General features: G+C 42.1%; 1 protein-coding gene across 2 annotated transcripts in view; it reads left to right on the top strand.

The window, feature by feature from the left end:
• Positions 1-24,325, top strand: part of PTCHD4 (patched domain containing 4) — a 129,558-nt gene extending 105,233 nt beyond the window's left edge. For both annotated transcript variants that reach the window (XM_005297357.4, XM_024101092.3), the window contains exon 3: positions 19,450-24,325. In XM_005297357.4, the coding sequence (XP_005297414.3) occupies positions 19,450-21,083 (1,634 nt within the window). In that variant the 3' untranslated portion in view covers positions 21,084-24,325. The remainder of the gene's footprint in view (positions 1-19,449) is intronic.
• Positions 24,326-24,978: the final 653 nt, after the last annotated feature.

Genomic DNA, 24,978 nt, shown 5'->3' with positions numbered 1-24,978 from the left:
AACTACTTTTTAATGATACCAGCACTTCCAGTGGGGACACGGTTATATCAGTATGAAGGTGCTTTATATTGATATAGCTATTCCTGTACAGGCAATAAGCTATACTGCTATAAGACACCTTTATATTGGTATAATACATCCACACTAAGTTTGTACCAGTATATTATGTCAGTAAAAAGTCACACCTCTAACTGAAATAGCTATACTGGTCCAAAATGTGTGTTTAAACCAGCCCTTAGGAATCTCTATGATAGGTTGTTGTGATACACAGAGCAACAAACCTGTCAGAGACAGGGTTCCCATTCCAATCCTTATTCCCCCGTTTTTTCCCCCTGGGGTATGTTTCTAGGAAGGAAAGGACACATTCAAAATAAAATATAAGAATGGTGGACAACTCAGCAGGCTGACACTGCCCTAATGAGGCCCCAGAGAAAATGGAAACAGTTTTCAGATGCTATTAGAATGGTGCCAAAAACTTAATTATCCCCTGTTGGGACACACTGCTAATGGTCAGGTTTCATACATATTAATGAGCTATTAATAAACTGCTAAATGCTGCTAACCGGAGTGTGTGTGGGGCGAGGGGAAGGGCTGGGGATTTTTAAGTTTTACACAAGCCAACACAGCTCATGTGTATAAAGCCAACATTGCACATGACTGAAATCCATGGGAGTTTTGCCCTGCAGTATATGCTAAGCTAGCCCATTTTATGCAACTGATATTATATAGGAGGATTTGATCAGGCTTTGTGATGAGTCCAAGAGACTGAACATGGGGCTACTCTCCAGGAAGGAACTCCAGGAAAGGGGGAGGGATAGCTCAGTGGTTTGAGCATTGGCCTACTAAACCCAGGGTTGTGAGTTCAATCCTTGAGGGAGCCACTTAAGGATTTGGGGCAAAAATCAGTACTTGGTCACTGCTAGTGAAAGCAGGGGGTTGGAGTCGATGACCTTTCGGGGTCTCTTCCAGCTCTATGAGATAGGTGTATCTCTAACTCCTCAATATAATTGCAGCTCCACACCAGGCACACTTACATGTGGCCTGGAGACTAATTAGGGTTGTGTAGTGAAAGAGGCTGTTGCCTGTAGGTCCCCTGCCTCATTTGTTGCAGAAGATGGGTAATGTATGAGGCTTGCAAGAAGAGATAGGATGGTCTCATGGCTAAGAGTCTATCCATGCCTCTGCCACAGAGTTCCTGTGTGATGCTGGGCAAGTCACTTAAAACAAAATGTTCACACACGGTCACTAATTGTGTCTTTCTCACGTTCTGGGTGCCCAGGGCACGAGGCGCTTGAGGTCTGATTTGCAGCAGGGTTGAGCACTCAACGTTGCAACTGAAGTTGATTGGAGCTGTGCTTTGAGCATATAAAGTGCTATAAAAATGCTAATTACTTTGGAAAATAACAATCTAGATATCTCAAGTTGGGTATCCAAAATTAGTGGGTATTTAACAATTTTAGCCTTAGCCTTAATCTCTCAGTGCCTCAGTTCCCCTGCTATAAAATGGGGAGGATCATATTACTTAATCTCACAGGAATATTATGAAGATAAACTCGTTGATGTTTTCAGTGCACTCAGGCACCATGGTGAGACCACCTCAGAAACACCTAGGGGACTATTAATCATTCTGTGTCGAGTGCAGGATTTGAATGGTGTGCAATAAATAACACTTAGGGCCACATATTGAATGAGGAGGATACTCATAAAACTTCCATTAAAACTACATTAAAAGTACATTACTAAGGTTGCAAAGTCAAGCACTCAGAAGTTAGGAAATGCCAGACTTCAGGTTGTCTGTATGACCTTAAGTCTGGCATTTTGCATATGCATTATTATACAGTCTTTAATCACATGCTCACATATTATTTTTCCATAGGATGCCTGCCTCCTTCAGACACCCATCCCAACCTCCCCACTCAGCTAGTTGTCCCAGTCCCCCACCCCCTTGACTACTTGTGCTATCTGTAATGCGAGGTACTATAACACTTTGAAGCCTATCCCGGGTGAAAGCTTCAGTATACCAGGCATAATACATTATTATGATATTTATGTACATGTGTTTTAGTGAGGCGCAATGGTCTAGTAGAGCGGGGACTGAACTGAGGGGTGTTCTATTCCCAATTCTGCTATGGGGAAGACTGTCTTTGCCTCAGTTTCCTTTCCTTTGTCTGTCTTGTCAATTTAGACTTTAAACTCTTCAAGTCAGGGACTGCCTGTTGCTTTACATATATACAGCTGTTAGCACAATGGGTCCCTGATGATGGTTGCCTATAGGCACTCTCATAATACAAATAATAATCTAAAACTACAGAAACCATTGCCTCGCTTTCCAGGCTGCCCAGAAAAGCTCACCTACTCTGGGGTGCACTCGGTGGTGGAGCCAGGTTTTACATTGGAGGAGTGGTGTGGGGGTGATGGGTCATTGGTGGTGAGCTGGAGAGCAAGCCCACCTCACAGTCAGCTGGCAGTGGCAGCTTCTGTCTCATGGGGCTGGGCCTGGCTCTCCACACTGAGCGTTGCAACCTGGCATATGGGGTCACTGAACCAGTTGGGTTTGGCCTGGCTGCCCCATGGTTATGGCTGAGAGGTGGACAGGCCAAATTTGAGTGACTGGTGTTGCACAGGGGTCGCAGCACATTTGGCTCCAGGCAGCATGTCTCAATGGCTGGAACAGGGATCTGGGCACAGCCTCGCAGGACAGGAGCTGTCGCTGCCAGATGAGTGCTGGGTGAGTTCACTCTCCAGGCCAGTGTGAAAATTTGTGTCATGAGCTCCTTCTGTCAATTGTATAATATGCTTGAAAAGGAACCACAGATACACATAAGGCCACCTTGGGGGGGTGGTCACCCCATGCCCTGTTAGTTCTGCCACTGTTAGTTCTGCACTGTGGCAACAGATTCATTCACATCCCAGTTGTAGCACCTTTAATACACTGGTGAGCACTCATTCTTGCTAACAATCCTAGGTACTAATAAGCACAAGTAAGTCTAGCTCCCACCCCGCAAAAAGATAAAAGTTAACATTTAGCATTGCACTTCAGCTAATCCTGCACGTACAGAAAGGCTAAAAAAAAATTACCTAGTCAGCATCTGGTAGCTCACCTGTTTCCAGAGTAGTATAAGGCTCTGTCTTCTCTGCCAAAAAAAAAAAAAAAAAAGTGTGTTTTTACTTCAAGATAGATATCTCAATGTGAAACAAGGCACTGGAGATTTTACCTCAGCGTTGCTACCTGAGGTGGATTCCAGGTGAGGGGTCTGAGGTTGATTTGACTAGCTGGATCAAGGTGGTAACAGGATCCTTAGAGGTTTTTAAGGTCAGGCTTGACAAAGCCCTGGCTGGGATGATTTAGTTGGGGATTAGTCGTGCTTTGAGCAGGGGGTTGGACTAGATGACCTCCTGAGGTCCCTTCCAACCCTGAGCTTCTATGATTCTATGATTCTACTGGGGCCCTGCCTCCAGTAGGATTTTACATCAAGAGAGCGATCTTGAACTGGCCATCTCATTGTAAAAGCACACCCATTTTATGCAGCAAACACAGCCTTCATTAGACTCTTTGGTGTATTATGAAAGCAACAAAAACAAGATGATTATAGAGTCATAGGGCCGGATCCTCAGCTGGTGTACATCAGCACAGCTCCATTGACCTCCAGGGTGGTATGCTGATGTACACCAACTGAGGATCTGGCTCATAGAAGTCAGAGCTGGAAAAGACCTGTTAGGTCATCCAACCTAGCTCCCTGCCAATGGGAGATTGATCCCTACAATGCTTTATCAGTCTAGCTCAGGAGTAGACAATCTATGGCACGCATGCCGAAGGCGGCACGCGAGCTGATTTTCAGTGGCACTCACACTGCCCGGGCCCCGGCCACCGGTCCGGGGGGCTCTGCATTTTAATTTAATTTTAAATGAAGCTTCTCAAACATTTTTAAAACCTTATTTACTTTACATACAACAATAGTTTAGTTATATATTTATAGAAAGACACCTTCTAAAAATGTTAAAATGTATTACTGGCAGAGGCGGCTCTATGTATTTCGCCGCCCCAAGCACGGCAGTCAGGCTGCCTTCGGCGGCATGCCTGCAGGAGGTCCGCTGGTAACGCGGATTTGGCGGTATGCCTGCGGGAGGTCCTTCGGTCCTGCGGCTTTGGCGTACCCACCGCCGAAGCCACAGGACCGGCAGACCTCCTGCAGGCATGCCGCTGAAGCCAGCCTGACTGCCACCCTCGCAGCGACCAGCAGGGAGCCCCCTGTGGCATGCCGCCCCAGGCACGTGCTTGGGGTGCTGGTGCCTGGAGCCGCCCCTGATTACTGGCACGCGAAACCTTAAATCAGAGTGAATAAATGAAGACTCGGCACACCACTTCTGAAAGGTTGCCGACCCCTGGTCTAGCTTTACTTTATTCAAGCAATGGGATAACCTCAGGCTCCCCGGGGAGACGATTTCACTGACTAATGGATCTCATTATTGGAAGGTTTAATCTGAATACTAGTTAAAATTTCCCTTAATTTTATCCCATTGCTCCTAGTTATACCCTTCCCCTTTGGGTACCTCTAAACCAGGGGCTCTCAACCTTTCCAGACTACTGCGCCCCTTGCAGGAGTCTGATTTGTCTGGCGTACCCCAAGTTTCACCTCACTTAAAAACGACTTGTTTACAAAACCAGACATAAAAATACACAAGTGTCACAGCACACTGTTATTGACAAATTGCTGACTTTCTCATGTTTACCATATAATTATACAATAAATCAATTGGAATATAAATATTGTACTTACATTTCAGTGTATAGTATATAGAGCAGTATAAAAAGTCATTGTCTGAATGAAATTTTAGTTTATACTGACTTCGCCGGTGCTTTTTATGTAGCCTGTTGTCATCCTAGGCAAATATGTAGATGAGTTGATGTACCCTGTGGAAGACCTCTGTGCACCCCCAGGAGTATGCATACCCCTGGTTCAGAACCACTGTTCTAAACAGTTCTTCCCCTTCCATTGTGAATACATCCTTCAAAAATGTGTGGACTGTTCTCTTGTTTGTCACACTCACAAATATCTCAGTCATTCTTCAGCCAAGCTTTACACACTTGCTCCTTTTAATCTCTCCTCCTGCCCGCTGATAATTTTTGTTGCTTTTCTTTGAATCCCACAAATTTGCCTACTGCTTCCTAGAACTGAAGAACAGTAAGTAGCCAAACTCACTGCTTCAATTATGATCAGAGTTTAGAGATTGCATCACATTATTTTACATGGACAAACCAATTTGATACTAAAATGCTTCCATTCCCTATGACCCCATTGGTAACTTCATATTCCCAGTCTTCTTCCTGATCTTTCTAGTCATAGATCCATTTTGTACTTAGCAGCTTCAGTCTTCTAATCAGCTTCACAAATCTATCCAGTGTTTTTGGCATAAATGAATAAATAATTAATTCATTAGTAACTTGATCTAAATTCATTTCACGTTTCTCTATGTGTCACTTAAAGCTGCATCATCTGATGACAATTTCTGTTTGTATAATCGCTGTTTACAAAGTTAATCTAGAGGCATAGATGAGAAGAAGAAATAAAGGATTTTAACCATTGCTAAGGCACAGCAGAAAAATAAGTGGTATTCAGGGGATATATACAATTTTCAAGCTGTATATATTGATTCAAATGTAAATCACATGACAAGCTAATTGTTAAACAAATCCATCTGGATCTATACTCTACATTTAGATCTGCTCCAACTCAGAGTGATTTTTATTATTAGGCATTTTAGTACTCATTGAACAAAAAAAGAAAGAACATCCAAAATCTGTGAGGTTGCAAAATGTGACTTTAAAACAAAAAGTGCCAGGCTAACCTTGAACACAGAAAAATGCCAGCATGGTTCTGTTAGTAACACATTCTCCGCAGGACTAATAGGTCATTGGTTCAAATCCAGCGCTAAAGCTTGGTCTCATACCCAATGCCAACGGCAGTGCAGTTCCAAAAAGCAGTTGTAGATGCTATAACTAGGGAAAGATTTGAAATCGAAGTTGCTAAATTATCATCTAGAGTCTTGTGCTGCCTGCAAAGACATAAAGATTTTGTACACTTTGATTCCTTGCATTCTTCTCCCATTCAAGCCATGGCTGGGTTTACTTTGAAGATTTTGATTTAACATTTGTTTTTGAACATCTACATTAAATATTTCAACTGTTTTTAATATGATATGGATACCTTTGTTCATTATGATTACATTTAATGTATTATTGCTATTATTATTCAATCAGGATCAAGGCCCCATTGTGTTGTCTCTGTGCAGACACAGATATAAGCAGTCCTTGCCCTGGAGGGCATACAATCTGAGAAACACAAACAGATGGAAGGTTGCGGGCACGGATGTAACACTGAAGCAAATGGACATAGTGGTGATTGGCATCATTTTCTTAGTCACATGTTTTGTAGTTGATTGTTGTTGCTATTTTTAATTGGCGGTAAAATCAGGATGAAGGGACTGGCAAGAAAAGGGAGCTAGTGAAAGTAAAGGAGCAGGAAATGGGAGGAAGGGGAAGAGTGACACCCACTGCTTGTTACCTGCCTCAAGGTATGGCCAGACTACCCGCCGTATCGGCGGGTAGCAATCGATTTATCGGGGATCGATATATCGCGTCTCGTTAAGACACGATATATCGATCCCCGAACGCGCTCCCATCAACTCCGGAACTCCACCGGAGCGAGCGGCAGTAGCGGAGTCGACAGGGGAGCCGCGGCCATCGATCCCGCGCTGTGAGGATGGGAAGTAAGTTGGAATAAGATATGTCGACTTCAGCTACGGTATTCCCGTAGCTGAAGTTGCATATCTTACATTGACACCCCCCCCAGTGTAGACCAGGCCTTACTGATGTATCCAGCAGTCTGAGTGGGTGTAATTTACATACCCAGGATCCATAGGTAGGTGAAAGTAATATTAGCATGAGGGCGCTTTTAACTTATATCTTCTTCCAGTTCCTCAGTGTGGGAGTTACATCCGGCTCAGCCTTCCTGACACAGCTGTAGACTGGGTTTAAGTCAGTGTAATAGAGACTAAGAGTGAGCTCTTTGGAAGTACTCACTGTTGACCTGACTCTGTAATAGTGAAATTCCCAATGACTAATCCCCAATAGGAGCAGAGTTAGGCCAGCGCTGAGCAATCATGAAAATCTCACCCTCATGTGAGTGTAAGGAAGGGTCTAGCGTACTCCAGCTTCTGAATTTGGCCCAAGGACTAAAACTTGAGTTGCTCATGGTATCTCTATCAGTGAAGAACTCCTAAAATGCAGTGACGAGACCAGCATGATTGTGGGCCTCTCCCTGGCTCTGAGGCATATTTAAAAGACCTCTGAAAACATCAACACTAATAGACATAAATGCAAACATTTAAAACAAAGGTGACAGCACTAGCCCTACTGCTCGCCTCCGTCAGAGAGTGCAGAGCAATTCATTCCATGATTTTTTTTAACTGGGGTTCACATGGGAAGCAAGGCCGCCCAGAGGATTCAGGGGGCCTGGGGCAAAGCAATTTCAGGGGCCCCTTCCATAAAAAAAAGTTGCAATACTATAGAATACTATATTCTCGTGGGGGCCCCTGTGGGGCCCGGGGCAAATTGCCCCACTTCCCCTCCCCCACCCCCCCGGGCGGCCCTGGTGGGAAGTGGAACACAATGCAGGAGCTGGAAACCATCCATTCACACATGCAAAATATCATTAGCTGGCACAGGTATGTTAAGGCAGCGGAAACACTTTTTAGGCATAAATGTGTTCAGGGTGGGGGGTTTTTTGCTCAAAGTGCTAAACTATAGAAAAACCAGTGTCCTGAGACAGATTTCCCTGCAGGGCCACTTCAGTAAAGATATGCAGTTCTGCTGGATGATATTTCACTGCGCTTCATTTAACATTCCTGCTATAGAAGCCAGCTTTTTTAATTAGCCATTTTATTATTAGAGGGACATGTGACTTAAAAGAGCAATTCTGTACTGCATACTTTTTCAGAAAGAGAGACACAGCAGGGTACAAGCACCTTTCTCAGTGTGTCTGTATAAATCCAATCAGCATTAGTGGGTGTTATCCTACACGCAATGCCTTCAAGAGGGCAATGCACTTGAAAGTCTATTTCATCATGTTTTTTAAAAAGCATTGCTTATATTCAGTCCTGAAATTGTCACAAAGGCCACAATCCTCAAAGGCTTCTAAATTCCATTGAAATCCAAGGACATTAGGAGACTAAATACCTTTGAGGATCTGGAGCAATCTCAAAGGAGAGAAAGGAAAGTGTCCATAGTGTGATGATGATTTCAGCAGGGTGCTGTCCTTGGGTCTTTGGCAGGATTTTACATATTGTTGCTTACGATTCCAGGTGTGTGTGTGGTTCGAAATGTCTCCTTAGTTACATTCATAAAATGGAGGTGTTTTACTGCACTCGCTAGTGGGTGTTTCCAATCAGGGGCACAGGATCCCTTTTCAGAGAGGAAGGCTGAGCTTGTGATTAAAGCACGGCACTAAGGCTCTGGGAGAACTAGGTTCAATGCCTCACTCTGCCGCATAGTGTGGTTCACAGCCACTGCTGCCTTTGTGACCTTGCCCAAGTCACTTCAAATTCCTCTGGGCTTCAATTTCCCAACTGTAAAATGGGGCGGGGGGGAGAGTAGAAATGTTTCCATTCGCCCACCTTCATCTGTCTCTTACGGTCAAGGACTGTCTTTTATTATGCATTTGTACGGCGCTTAGCGCAGTGGGGCCCCACTCTCACACTACTACCATATAATATAAGTTATAAGTCACCCCTCCTGTAGCTACTATATGGCAGAGTGGGGTTTGGGCTTTATTCCCATCAGTACCTCTTTCTCACTGTATGACCTCAAGCAAGTCACTTAACCTTTGCTTCAGTATCCCCACCTGTAAAATGAGGCTACTAATAACTATCCAACCGGTGTTTCTAAGGGGCTTACGGGATTTATATTTGCAAAGCATTATAGAGCTGAAAATTGCTATTATAAGTACAAAATTCTTATTATCAGATGAAAGCCCTGGGCATGCCTGCTGAGAGGTGCATGACCTATGCAAAAATGTATTCAAGAGTTGCGTGTGTGCAAATGCTTGAACAGAGGGTAGTGGTCTTAAATGCTGCAAATGTAAAAGAATTATTAGCCACTTAGCAATCAGTTGACACCTGAGGCTCTGTGAATTGCTTAGTTTCCAGAAAAGGAGTATTAAAAGGATGCACAATATAGAAAGCATTCCCCCCCCTCACCCCCCGCCCCCAGGCATCCACTGGGATAGAATCACTGGAATGGGGATGGGTAGTGGAGATGATTGTATAGTAAAATGACCCCTTAAAGGCACCTCTATACAAATAACTTTTGCTGGTATAGCAGTGTTGGTTAGGGATGTGATTTTTTAAAGACATTTCTATACCGGCAAAAGCCCTAGTGTAGTTGATATTGGGTACTTCTCTATATTTGCAGAAAAGTGATTTTGCCAGTTTGTCACTCAGGGAACTGGTATAAACTATACCTGTGAAAACACTTTTGCCGATATAAACTGTATCTCCACTATGAAGGTTTGCCAATATAGCTATATCTGTATAGCTGTATCACCAAACCTTTTCAAGTCTAGACGAGGTTTTAATCTAAAAGATTAGAATGTCATAATCTCCTCCTCCCCACAAGAATGGATTTAGTACAACCATCTCTCTTTCTCTCACCCTGTTTAATCTCACTTTATTCATTATTATTATTTATGCTGCAGTAGAACCTGGAGGTCCCAATCATGGGCGTATGGAACGGCTGCCATATAGGAGAGATTAATAAGACTGGGACTTTTCAGCTTGGAAAAGAGATGACTAAGGGGGGATATGATTGAGGTCTATAAAATCATGACTGGTGTGGAGAAAGTAAATAAGGAAGTGTTATTTACTCCTTCACATAACACAAGAACTAGGGGTCACCAAATGAAATTAATAGGCAGCAGGTTTAAAACAAACAAAAGGAAGTATTTTTTCACACAATGCACAGTCAACATGTCAAACTCCTTGCCAGAGGATGTTGTGAAGGGCAAGAACTAGAAAAAGAACTAGATAAATTCATGGAGGATAGGTCCATCAATGGCTGTTAGCCAGGATAGGCAGGAATGATGTCCCTAGCCTCTGTTTGCCAGAAGCTGGGAATTGGTGACAGGGGATGGATCACTTGATGATTACCTGTTCCATTCATTCCCTCTGGGGCACCTGGCATTGGACACTATTGGAAGACAGGATACTGGGCGAGATGGACCTTTGGTCTGACCCAGTATGGCTGTTCTGATGTTCTTAATGTTCTAACAGATAAAGCACAAGATGGGGTATCACCAAATCACAGTAGGGAACAGCACAGCTGGCTTCTGATGGAACCCCCCGCCCTCACCCTCAGGAAGTGCCAATTAGGCATATCTGTAGAACATACGCCTCTTGGAGAAGGGGAGCTTAAAAAGATTAAACTGGCCACAAAAAGAGGGATGTTTGCCCAGGAGTAGAGAAGCTGCTAGGCACAGCTAGTGAGCTCCAGTAGCAAGGGGAACCCAGTCTGAAGCAGTGTCCAGCCTTTCCTTCCCTCTCGCACTTGTTTGGAACAGACTGACACTATGAGCTTGATATAGGCAAAGGGCCTGGAGGTCTGCTTCTGCCAACAATCTGTGGCAGGATGACAGGAGGGCTTCCATGGACTACAGACATGTTAAACTGTAGTTGGGCTCTGAAAAAAACTTGGGAGTAAGCTGAACTGCTGCTGGAAACAGTGAAATTGCCCAGGATTGGGAGCTTCCATAGGGGACTCAAGGACACAAGACTCAACAAGACTATAATCAAGTCCAGGCTGAGGGTCGGCCAACTACACGACTTCTTCTATAGTAAGTAGGGGGAAAAGTGGTGTGATCATGGGCGATTTCAATATGAGTAATATATGCTGGATGTGCCATGTACTAAAACATCCTTGGAATTCTGAAATATTATAGATGACAATATCCTAACTCAGAAAGTATTGCAGCCAACACTGTGGGATTCTATATTAGACCTTGTCTTGATAGATGAAGAGGAACTGATCACATAACTAAAATGTAATCGTAACTTAAGTACAAGTGATCAAGATTTGATCATATTTATAATGTGCAAAGAGAATATAGCCCAGACCAGTGAAATATATACTTTAACAGGGCCAGTTTCACAAAACAAAAGAAAATATGAGCCAAATAAGCTGAGAGGAAGAATTGAATAAGAAAAATGTGATGCCCAAAAAATGAGATGCCCAAAAAAGGTGATGCCCAAAAAGCCACAACTGAGGAAGAAAGGCATACCTGGTTTAGAGAGGAAGTGAAGGCAACTATAACATATATATAAAAGAAATGGAAGAAAGGGGAAGATGATAGTAATGAATATAAATTAGAAGCAAAGGGACACAAGGAGAAATCTATGGCCAGCAGATTTAAGGACAATAAGACTGAGTTTTTAAAGTATATTAGGAACAAAAAGAATGCCAACAATGATATTAGTTTATTACTAGATAGAAATGGCAGAATTATCAATAATAATGTAGAAAAGATAGAAGTGTTCAATAAATATTTCTGTTCTGTATTTGGGAAAAAACAGATGATGTAGTCAAATCATATGATAATACTCTTTCCAATCCACTGGTATGTCAGGAGAATGTTAAACAGAAGCTACTAAAGTTAGACATTTTTAAATTAGCAAGTCCAGATAAATCGCATCCAAGAGTTTCAAAACAGCTGACTGAGAAGCTTGCTGGACCATTAATGTTGATTTTCAATAAATCTTGGAACACTGGGGAAGTCCCAGAAAACTTGAAGAAAATGAATTTTGCCCCTGTTTCAAAAGGGTAAACAAGATGACCTGAGTAATTATAGTCATAGAATATCAGGGTTGGAAGGGACCTCAGGAGGTCATCTAGTCCCACCCCCTGCTCAAAGCAGGACCAATTCCCAACTAGTCCTGTAAGTCTGACATCGATCCTGAACAAGATAATTGAGCAGCTGATATGGGATTCAATTAATAAAGAATCAAAGGATGGTAATTTAGTTAATGCCAATCACCATGGGTTTATGGAAAATATATCCTGTCAGAGTAACTATATCTTTTTATTATGAGGTTACAAGTTTGGTTGATAAAGGTAATAGTGTTGATGTAATACACTTAGACTCCTGTAAGGCATTTGACTTGGTGCCACATGACATGTTGATTAAAAAAACTAAAAAGATTTAAAATTAACATGGCATACATTAAATGGATTAAAAGCTGACTAACTGTTAGGGCTCAACATTAAATGGCAAACCAGGAACCATCATCAGATGGGTGTCTTTCTAGTGGGGTCCTATAGAGATTGGTTCTTAGCTATTTAACAATTTTGTTAATGACACAGAAGAAAAAATAAAATCATCACTGATAAACTTTGCAGATGACACAAAAAATGGGGGAGTGGTAAATAATGAAGAGGACAGGTCACTGATAGAGAGTGATCTGGATCGCCTGGTAAACTGGGCTCAAGCAAACAATATGCATTTTAACATAGCTAAAAGTAAATGTATACTTTTTGGAACAAAGAATATAGGTTGCACTTAAACGATGGGGGACTCAATCCAGAGAAGAATTGACTCTGAAAAAGCTTTGGGGGTTGTGATGGATTATCAGCTAGCCATGAGCTTCCCGTACTATGCTGTGTGCAAAAGGGCTAATGAGATCCTTGGGTGCATAAACAGGAGACTCTTAAGTAGGAATAGAAAGAATATTTTACTCTGTATTTGGCAAGGTTTGACCATCTCTGGAATACTGTGTTCAGTTCTGGTGTCAAGAAGGATGCTGGTAAATTGGAGAAGGTTCAGAGAAGACCATAAGAATGATTAAAGGATTAGCAAACATGCCTTATAGTGTTAGACTCAAGAAGATCAGTCTAGTTAGCTTTAAAAAGCAATGGGAAAGGGGTGCTTTGATTAGAGTCTACACATACCTAAATGGGGAACAAATATTTACTAATGGTCCTTTAATCCAGCAGAGAAAGGTATAACCCAACCCAATGTCTAGAAGTTGAAGTTAGACAAATTCAGACTGGAAATGAATTGTACATTTTTAACAGTGAGAATAATTAACCATTAGAACAACTTACCAAGGCCATAGTGGATTCTCCATCATTGACAATTTTTAAATCAAGATTGGATGTTTTTCTAAAAGATATGCCCTAGGAATTATTTTGGAGAAGTTCTATGGCCTGTTTTATACAGGAGATCAGACTAAAAAGATCACAATGGTCCCTTCTGGCCTTGGAATTTATGAATCTGTGAAAGATAAGTGCATGCTTAAGTATTTTGGTGGATAAGGCCAGAGTGCTTGGCACCCTGCAGGATTGAATCCATAAATGAGCTCTCAATGTTCTACTGGGAGTTGGTAGGGGGAAAGAGTCAGGAGGGCTTATTGGAGGAGTGTGAAATATTTCTGCTGAGAATCGTGTTGTTACGAATTCCAGATGCCATTCATATCAGCTGAACTTTCACTCATGTGTGTGAATTTTAAAAGCAAAAATGACTCTGTTTGCTAAGTGTGGGGGAGGGCAATGAACCCATTTTACAGAAAAAACAATAGAGGTTGATTGGACCACCACAGGTCCATGTCGATGACATGTGGAAATTAGCCAATGTAGGATTGGGGGGAGCGGGGGTTGCTTTTGATGGGAAAATAGCCATTTCATCAAAATTTCACATTTTGTGACATGAAAAGGCAAACATTTTCACACAAAACAACCAAATTTTTGATCTCACAAAGATCTTAGCTTTCACCCACTCATTTACCTCCTAGCTGTGCTATGTCACCTGATGAGAAGTCAAGCTTCATTTATCCATCTCATAAAGTATAGATGATGCCCCAGTTGAGCAGCGAGAAAGCAATAAGAACCTGAATAGACCAAAGTATGTGTTGCAGGAAATGATAGTCGCTAGATAGCATATGGGAAATAAAATTAAGCTTATTCAGTCATCAGGAAAATAGCAGAAATTAAGTACCAAAGATAAGGGGGTAAAGATAGTCAGTGTGGCAGGGAAAAACATGTGGGATGTCCAGATGGACAAAGATGCAGTGGCAAAGGCTCCTTCACAAAGGAGGAAGAAATAGTGGGGAGGGACAGAGAGGAGGAAGTTGCTAGATGAGCAGAGGAGAAGGCATGGGAATAAATACAGCTAGAGAACCTGATTCTGTGTGTGCTCAGAATTACTGTGGGTGGGAGGTGGGCACAGAAGGGTTTATCCTTGGGCTGTGAGGTGGTATGAAGGGGAAAGGTGGTAAATTTGAACGGATCCTACAATGAATTGGCAGGCAGTGGAGAGGCCTGAGGAAGGGCATGATGCTTTGATACATCAAAGAGAAATGCAGTGTGTGCGCTTTATGACACAGTTCACAGCAGTATGCAGTGCACTGAGGGCCCAGTCATGGCTTACTGTTGCTTGGGTGATGTGAGGGGGAGGAAGGCTTTTCTTATCCTTAGTACCACTAATGTGCACACCATAATGCGGCTGCCTACAGTGCCTGACTGCAGAGGGGGCTGCTAGCGCTGCTGGTAGCCCTGAATGGACTGGAGGGGAGTAAGTCAGTGCAGACTGTGGGAGGGGAGTGTAGCAATGACCCATTTCCCCACTGCACACTAGACAGTGTATGGAGCTCTGTGCTTTGGAGACTGCATCCCACACCTTTTCTAAGCATGTAGCTGAGGCTTCTGGTGAGCACGACCCTAGAACTATTGGGCCCATTCCAAAGTCCGCTGAAGTTGCTGGGGAGTCTTTCTGTTGAAGGCACCACTTTTTACGCCCTTGCCACTTTGACTATCAGCCTCCCTCCCTCAGGCTATGTCTACACTACTGCGGTAAGTCGACCAACGCTATGCAACTCCAGCTATGTGAATAACATAGCTCAGGGGTAGGCAACCTATGGCACGCATGCCGAAGGCGGCACACAAGCTGATTTTCAGTGGCACTCACACTGCCCGGGTCCTGGCCACCGGTCCGGGGGGCTCTGCATTTTAATTTAATTTTAAAAGAAGCTTCTTAAACATTTTAAAAACCTTATTTACTTTACATACAACAATAGTTTAGTTATATATTATAGACTTATAGAAAGAGACCTTCTAAAATGTTAAAATGTATTACCGGCACGCGAAACCTTAAATTAGAGTGAATAAATGAAGACTCAGCACACCACTTCTGAAAGGTTGCCGACCCCTGACATAGCTGGAGTCAACATACCTTAGGTTGAGTTACCACGGGATCTACACTGCGGGGGGTCGACAGGAGAAACTCTCCTGTTGACTCACCTTACTCTTCTCGTTGGGGTCGACTGGAGAGCGATCTGCAGTCGATTTGGCGGGTCTTTACTAGACCCGCTACATCAATCGCCGGTGGATCGATCTCAGAGCATTGATACTGGCTGTAGTGTAGACCTGCCCTCAGGTGGAGCTCCTCCTCCTCCCCATCATGGCTCCAACTCTAAGAGCCTTAATTACCCCCGAAGTGTCCTTTAAGGCGAACTCTGGCACTAATGCTCATACTATTACAAGGATCTCTCTGCTGCCTTCCTCACTGCCGGCAGCAACATTCTGAGAGTCCCTATGAAGAAATGTATCAGAGGGGTAGCCGTGTTAGTCTGAATCTGTAAAAAGCAACAGAGGGTCCTGTGGCACCTTTAAGACTAACAGAAGTATTGGGAGCATAAGCTTTCATGGGTAAGAACCTCACTTGCATCTGAAGAAGCGAGGTTCTTACCCACGAAAGCTTATGCTCCCAATACTTCTGTTAGTCTTAAAGGTGCCACAGGACGCTCTGTTGCTTTTTATGAAGAAATGGTCTCTGACTGGATGATTTTTAAAATTATTCATGAATGATGCACCCTATATTAACTCTCTGGGAAGTGTGATCATTGAGCCAATGTTCAGCTCAGTCAGCAGTACCTTTGTTGGAGGAAGCAAGGCGTTCTTAATTGTTGTTGTAATGGGAGTGGAAGCACAGGGACACAGGGGGGAGGGAGGTGCAGGGACACATGATGATGGGGGAGTGCAGAGCTACATAGGGACAGGGGGTGGCTGGATGGGGGCACAGAGACACAGGGACGGGGGGAGAGGGTATAGGGACATATTGGGATGCGGAGTGCAGGGCCACATGGGGATGGGGGGAGTAGGTGTCTGACTGGGGGGTGGAGGGACACATGTGGATGGGGGGGTGCAAAGACACATGGGGCAAGGGCAGATGTTTCTGACTGAATGTGAGGGGCTGGGGTCAGCAAGGGTCTGCATGGGGAAGCTCCCTAACAATCCCTCTCTGCCCCCCCCCCCCAAAAAAAAACCTGTTCCATGCTTTTCCCACCCATACCCAACAACCCTCAAAAAGTTCACACCCAGGCTCCCAAGTTCCCAGCAATTTACTTCCCTCTCCTTCAGCTCCTCCGTTACCCCTGACTCCCCCAAGTCTTTGCACTGCTTCTGAGAGGTGCAGGAAATACGGTTCGGTATTGTAGTTTAAATGAATTATTACTCAGAGTTCTGTATTAATATGCCGAGTAAGGAATCTATTTGTCAAAAAACATTTCTTGAATCATTTTTGTTGTCTGTATTGTTACAGACATACTTGCTGACAGGTATTTTGAAATAAATGACCAAAAATAATTGAGATTAATCACTGGAGTGATTGTATTGTGTTATTTTGACAAATAAAATATGCAGAATTTTGCAGAATTTTACAATATTGTGCACAGAATTTTTAATTTTTTGTTGCAGAATTCCCCCAGGAATATTGTGTGATAATGTGCAACAAGTACCCTGTGACTCTGACCTGGCTCATCATGAACTTACCCAGGAACGCAAAGTTCCCCAGTTATCAAAATCCAAGTTGGCAGGAGAGGAGCATTTCCATTAAGATTTTTTGTTAACCATAAAATTTCTGTAAGGCCAAATATTTGCATATCACTGGGGACACTGATTTACAGTGCACACCAGTAAAACAGGTAACATTCACAGCACCTGACATTTTATGCTGTAATTTTTCCGGCCCAGAATGGCTGTCAAGAGTCTGTTTTTGGCACCATAAGTCATGTGTGAATAAGAAAAATTTAAATAAAAAAAATGAACCCAACAGACTTTTCAGCACAATTTGTTATCCAGTCACCAACTGTGGGTCTCCCTATCATCATGTTTCTGATACAATTACAAGGATTTTTCCTCCTGTCTTGCTGTTTATAATTCTTTTGCTATGCTCAGTAAATATATACACCTCTACCTAGATATAAAGCCGTCCTTGGGAGCCAAAAAATCTTACTGCGTTATAGGCGAAACCGCATTATATCGAACTTGCTTTGATCCACCGGAGTGCGCAGCCCCACCCCCATGGAGCACTGCTTTACCGCGTTATATCCGAATTCGTGTTATATCGGGTCGCATTATATCAGGGTAGAGGTGTATATATATATATACACCAACATTCTATTTCTACCGTTTTCCAATATCCACCTTTCTTTCTCTGCCCAATGGTATGTCTGCTTCTGTGGTCTGCAATTCTCTTTAGTCTACTGATTCAAAGCCCCATAAAGTCAAGGACAGGCTTTCCATTGACATCAGCAGACACTGGATTAGGGCTTTGATGTAAGAGATCCAAAATCTAAGATAGTTTAGAACATGGGTTCTCAACTTGGAGTGGGGGCGAGTCATGGCAGAGTTGCAACTACCAACCCTTTCTTTATGACTAGTTGTAAGAGAGTCCCAAAATATTTGTGTGCTGTAACAAGGGGCAACATTATGGAAAAGGTGCAGCGTCACTGGTTTAGCAATTGTCAGGCACTCAAACCAGTCAAAAAAATTTCATCAAAATGTTTGTTCAAAGAAAAGTGGCTTTTTGACCAAAGTAAATGTTTTTTGCTGAATAATCACTAAAATAGCACAGTCGTGCTGTGAAACCAATGTTTTTTGATCTCAGAACATGGCTCATTCACTATGTTAGGGTTTTTGCAGACTCAGGGAGGCCATATGGGTTATATTCTATTCTATATAATTTCTTACATTGCTTTCATAGGCATAGTATCTGTGCACCTTCCAGTGGTGCATTATGCTACAACTACACATCTGTCACATGTGGTTCATTCTCTCTGTCATCCTCTCCCCAAAGGGACAATTGCGTGTGCAGTGGAGTGTTTCGTTTTCGTAGCGCTTTGATTTTGTGTGTGTTGTTATTTTTCTAACGCACTGCTCTGTGTTTATATGAAAGAAGGCAGGTCGAAGGAGTCCATCTTGCACTTGGAACAGAAGGTGGTGAGGTTTGTGATAGTCCTTAGTACTGGTGGGAGTTAATTCCACAGTCTCAAAATGGCACAATCAATTTGTGCGTGGAAGATTCTCTTCACCACAGTGACATCTAAAGATTTAGGGCTGGTCAACAATTTTCTACCAAAACTTGTTTTCAGCAGAATATTGAGTTTTTGACTGAACCAAAATGTTCACAATAAATGTCTGCTTTCCCCTCAAAATGTTAATTTATTCTGAGAAAACAAAAGCTCCAAAATTGACATTTTATTTCAGATTTTGTCTGGAATTATCATCACTTTTCATCCAAAACAATGAAAACATTTTGGCATTCAGGTTTTTGCTTTTTTCAACAAAATATTGAAAATTTCCACAGAGAAAGAAAACTTTTTCTAACCTGCTTCACTAAAAATGTCATTTAAAAACAGTAATTAAATCTTAACCACACAATTTGTGTCAAAATTTATAGATGGGGAATCCCAGAACTCAGATTCTATTCAGTAATAGAGGTTGCCAAGGGCACAGCTTGAATGACCTTCCATGTTCAATACAAAATGTACCCCAAAATGCATCCCATGATTAAACAGTAAATAAGAACCTGTTCTTGTGAGGTTTGGAGCACCTCCTAATGTGTGCTGAGTGCTCTCAGCTCCAATGGTAACTGAGGGTGCTCATTACCTGGCAGGGTCAGGCTCTAATAGCAGAGAGAGAAAGAGAGAGAAAAAGAGGTGTAGACAAGGAGAAAATATAATATTATATATCAATCATTTAAGAAAACATTTTTAAACTCAAGCACTTCAAGGTAGGCAACCTAAATCCATATTTAGGCAGCTAAACAATTTGCTTCATTTTGAGTCCAAGTCTTTCCATTCTCTGCAAAGGGCATTGGATCAGCTCCTATCTGAATTGGATCAGCCCCTCTGAATATCAGACAGCTTATTTAGGTACCTAAATATGATTCAAGTGTCTAACTTTGGACATACAAATCTGAAAATTTTACTTGTATTTAACTAGTAAAATGATACAAATGTTTTTTTAAAAGTCTGTTTAGTAAAAAGTGGTTGCCAAAAGTTCACATTAATGATGCAGAATGAAAAGTGGAAACCTGTGTTTATACATTGTTATTGTTATTATTTTAGGTCATGGAACCAAAGGAGTGTTTGAACTTCTTTCAGGATGGCGCAGAACCAGAGAGAACCTTCCATTCAAGGATAGGGTAGCAGACACCTATTCCGATGTCATGGTCTCCTATACAATGACGAGCTCCTTGTACTTCATAGCCTTTGGTATGGGTGCCAGCCCTTTCACCAACATCGAGGCTGTGAAAGTTTTCTGCCAGAACATGTGTGTCTCCATCCTGTTGAACTACTTCTATATCTTCTCCTTCTTTGGCTCTTGCTTGGTCTTTGCTGGGCAGTTGGAACAGAACCGTTACCACAGTATCTTCTGTTGTAAAATCCCTTCAGCAGAATACCTGGAGAGCAAACCTATGTGGTTCCAAACCATGATGAGTGACGGCCATCAGCACACTTCTCATCATGAGACTGACCCCTACCAGAATCACTTCATCCAGCATTTCCTACGAGAGCATTACAATGAATGGATTACTAACATCTACGTCAAGCCATTTGTGGTGATACTGTATCTCATTTATGCCTCTTTCTCCTTTATGGGGTGCTTACAGATCAGTGATGGGGCCAACATCATCAACCTCCTAGCCAGTGAGTCTCCAAGCGTCTCCTATGCCCTCATTCAGCAGAAGTATTTCAGCAACTACAGTCCTGTGATAGGATTCTACATCTATGAACCTCTTGAATATTGGAATGGCACTGTGCAAGAAGACTTAAAAACACTGAGCCATGGTTTCAATACAGTGTCCTGGATTGAACAATATTATCAGTACCTGAGAGTTGGCAACATCAGCACCACCAACAAAAGTGATTTTATCAGCATCCTCCAGAGCTCCTTTTTAAAAAAATCCGAATTCCAGCACTTCAAAAATGACATCATTTTCTCCAAGGCTGGAGATGAGAACAACATCATTGCTTCCCGCATGTATCTAGTGGCCAGGACTAGTGAAAACACACAAAGGGAGGTGGTGGAATTGCTGGAGAAGTTAAGGCCACTATCTCTAATACAGAGCATCAAATTCATTGTGTTCAATCCTACCTTTGTTTTCATGGACCATTATGGTTTATCAGTAACTATGCCTGTCCTGATTTCTGGCTTTGGCATCCTGCTGGTGTTAATACTGACCTTTTTCCTGGTTATTCATCCTCTGGGAAACTTCTGGTTAATTCTTAGTGTCACCTCAATAGAGTTGGGTGTGCTAGGCTTGATGACTTTATGGAATGTAGACATGGATTGTATTTCTATACTGTGCCTTATCTACGCTTTGAATTTTGCCATAGATCACTGTGCACCCCTGCTTTACACATTTGTACTAGCAACTGAGCACACCCGAACTCAGTGTATAAAAAACTCCCTCCAAGAGCACGGGACAGCCATTTTGCAAAATGTTACTTCTTTCCTGATTGGGTTGGTCCCCCTTCTCTTTGTGCCTTCAAACTTGACCTTCACACTGTTCAAATGCCTGCTGCTCACCAGCAGTTGCACACTACTGCACTGTTTTGTTATTTTACCCGTCTTCCTAACTTTTTTCCCACCCTCCAAAAAGCACCACAAGAAAAAGAAACGGGCCAAAAGGAAGGAGCGAGAAGAGATTGAATGCATAGAGATTCAGGAGAATCCTGATCATGTAACAGCAGTCTGAAAGGCTTAGAAAAAAATAATCTAGATAGATATATATTACAAAGCGTTGCACAGAGATGCAGGGAAAGTAGAGCAAAGATCTCAGCTGCTTGCGCTGGCCAGATGTAACAAGGAAAAGGAAGACCAAGAAGGGGTATTTCATGACACGTAAAGGTGAACTCTTCTAAACAAAATAACAAAAGTGAAAATAATCTAAAAATATTTCTTTGAATTCTCATTCTCCACTAAGGAAGAGCCTGTGGGCCTTCAAGTGGTCTTGAATTTAAAACTCTAGCTCTAAATGTGAATTGATCAATCTGCCACATGTAAGACTGAAGTCGGGGAGTGGGGGAGGGGAAGAGTTATCAAGAAGAAAATAGTGTACGCTAGAATGGTTTGATAAAGTTGCCCGGCAAAAAGCAACAAGGGTTTCAAACGAGAAAAAATAAAGAAGAAAAGTAGGGGAGAGTAAAAATGCCATGATATTTTTCGTATTTCTTTTCTTAAGCGGGTTGGTTAAAGTAAACCTATGCACTTGGGAAGTAGATATTTAAATCAATCTCAGCCAAAGTACTTCCCAACTTGAATATACAGTGTGTAACTATATGCCACAGTTAAAACATTATCATTAATTCAGATGGTAAAGCTATACTGCCATGTGATACAGGTACTGGATATATGGGTATATGGAAGAGGAAATAAGTATAGGCCATTTGGAAACTCAAAGCTTCGTTTCTTGAAAACTGACTTTTGACCTTTCTCCCAATGTGGTTATCAAGGACCTCATAATTGATGGTTATTAGTATAAATATATTTTGATACCTGTGAATTCTGGAATTCCCCTTCCATTAACAGATCTTATAAAACTAACCCAGGCCATTACCACTACAATGGTAATTGCAATTACTGCAGCGTTAGCCTCTAGATTCCTAAGTTCTCAGTGTTAACATTAAATGCCGAATATTAATCAAGCAGGAGCTTCATATGTAACGACAGACCACATACTGTAGACTCAGTGATGTGATCATGCTGTGGCTGAATCAGTTCTGGAGCATGCACTGTACTGGCTTCTATATTTGGTTCAAGGTGCAAAGGTACCTATTTGCTGGTCCCTGCAATATGCTACAGGACATGGGGTTCTCTGCTTCCGTTACTAAAATGATCAGTTCAATATGCTTTTTACCATCTGCAAAAAAGAATGTTTTAATGTTTGAGTGAGACTGAACGAACTTCTAGCTGTAAAGAGCCAGATCAGCCCCTTGGGGGAGTGTTTATTATTATTACTAAATAGTTGCGTGCCTGATGGAATGTCTGCAACATCAAGCTTTGTTATGGCTGTTGAAATTTAATAGAAGGCAGTAAATCTGCACTTACTGCATGACACTAGAATTATGCCATAAAGTATTACAATATGACCTTCCCTGCTTTGTAGAAGCTCAAGAGAAAGAACGAAAAGAGACTTAGCCATTTTTTAGCCTTAAGGCCAAATTCTGTCCCCAGTTATGCCATGTACATCTCCCATCTCAAATAGTGTTTTAAAAGGGCTTGTTTTATACGCTCTTAAATGCAATCTCGCTTCAAGTCAATGAGTGATATACAGTGTTGTTGTAGCTGTGTCGGTCCCAGGATATTAGAGAGTCAAGGTGGATGAGGTAATATCTTTTATTGGACCAACTTCTGTTGGTGAGAGTGACAAACTTAAGAGCTCTGTGTAAGCTTCAAAGCCTGTCTCTCTGACCAACAGAAATTGGTCCAATAAAAGATATTACCTCACCCACCTTGTGTCATCAATGAGTGATGTCTTCCTGAATATATGGGATCTGTCTAGAAACTATATAAATGAAATGGTAATGGGGAATGTTTGTTAGGTCCATGTTAGGATTCCTTTAAAAGATGTCCAAGCTGTTTACCTCTGAAACTGTGATACACTTGCACATATTTGTGTTCATGCTTGGCTTACTCTAGATTTTAGTGTCAATCTGCAAAGAGAGTTACTGATGAGTGTGTGTTCACATATTTCTCTAGAAGGCTTTCTACAGGGAGATCATTCACTGTTCCATGATGCCTCTCTTCCCTTCCTGAACTGATTTGTGTTTAGGGGGAACCTGAGAAATTCCACTTATCCCACAAAAAGCCATCTGTTCCCTGGTTCTGAAAGTTCATTAACTCCTTCTCTCACCAGGAAATGCAATTTCCCTTTCTCCTCTGTGTTTTTCTGAGGTTTCCATTACCATTTGATAAAGATTGGCCCAACCACTATATTCTATACATAGGCAAAACTCCCTTTAAAACAATAGCAGTTCTTGCCTGCAACAGGACTGGAGGAATCATGGGCCTTATAGTACAAAAAAAGATGGGTCCAAATTGCAAAATTGGAATCCAGATGCAAAGTTCAAGCTCCTAGATCCAGGGTTTGGCCCAAGATATAATGATATTGGGGCTATCTGCACAAGTTGAGATCCATATAAAAACTCTGTTAAAGTTTGGGTGTTGGGGAATATTTGGATTTGGGTTTTGGTTTGGACCCATCTTTAATTGTAGGGCATTACTGACTTCAGTCTGTACCTTTAGAATGTGTAGTTTCCAGCCCTTAAAGGAAAATTCACCAGTACCTGGCAGCCTTTCCCCACTAAACCTGAACCTCTAAGGCACAACTGTGAAGTTTGGGGGACAAAACCTCCAAAAATGCAGGCCTCTCCCTGTGAAAACTGCTAGTGTTCAACCCTACTGTCAGGAAGAATGTCCTAATTATTCCCTCCTTTTAAAAAGGGCATTAATTGTATCAAAGTGAACAACATTTTGCATTCTCATAAACATTTCTAGGTCCCTTGTGGAAGAGAAAAGGAGAAAACATTGGAAATTTGTCTTTCCACCCTTTAAACGTGGAGCCAAATTCTCCAGTGTAGCTAAAATCAGATTTTGGCCTTTAACATTTTGCTGCATTTATGCAGAACTGTTCGGGAGGTTGTGATGAGGACATTTTTCATTTTGTAATTACCCATTGCACTTTCCCATTCCAGCTAATCTAATCCTTTATCACTTATGTTAGAACTACGGGATTAACCCTAGGTCCAGAACTGGGTATTTCATACATTATTACTTAATAGAGTAACAATTTTTAGGGCCAAACTAGGTATGAATGCATGGCATTTTGCATGCATAATTTTATTAATAGTAAATAGATTTTCAAGATACTGTTTTCAGAGTTATTGTTCTCATCTTTTTATTCCATACTATTTCTCTTTAGGAAATTACTCACCAACCTTTTATGCTTATCCGGGTTTATTTTTGCATCGCAGACTCTCACATTTTCTCTAATGGTAAAAAATAGGAATGTATACGCAATACAGTAGTTCGGTATCATTTGATCTGCTATTTTTCCATCTCGGTACCATATTCTGTTCTTAAATTACATAGTTTGACTCAGGCATAACTCCTAGGGTTGCTAACTTTCCAATCTCTCAAAACTGGACACTACAGCTATGATCAAAATTTTCTGCCCCAAATACTTTCCAGCATATACATTGTCAAACGGGCACAACACAGACTCGCCAGCAGCAGTGGAGATACTAGCAAGATACATTTACAAATGGGATGGATGAGGGGGGCCACGGGGAGAAGGGAAACTGGCTTTGACTTGGGATTGTTGGCATACAGTTCAGAGCAAACAAACCCTTCCATTTGTAGCAGCACTTGCGTTCCAAGGCAGAGCCCAAGCACCTGGAAGGGAGCTCCTGCCCTCATTCTCCACAATGTCCTGCCCTGAAATGCCACTTTGATAGAGTGGCTTCAGATTGAAAGTGCAGGGGCTTCCTTTAACAATCTCCCCCAGCAAAGCGAAACTACTATGAGCTGCTGGGACCAGCATGAGGGGGTGTTCCCAGCACACAAGGTGCTGGTACCTTTACCCGAGCCAC

This window comes from Chrysemys picta, chromosome 3, assembly GCF_011386835.1.
Source record: "Chrysemys picta bellii isolate R12L10 chromosome 3, ASM1138683v2, whole genome shotgun sequence".
NCBI classification, from domain to species: Eukaryota; Metazoa; Chordata; order Testudines; family Emydidae; genus Chrysemys; species Chrysemys picta.
This window is presented reverse-complemented; position numbering and strand designations above follow the sequence as displayed.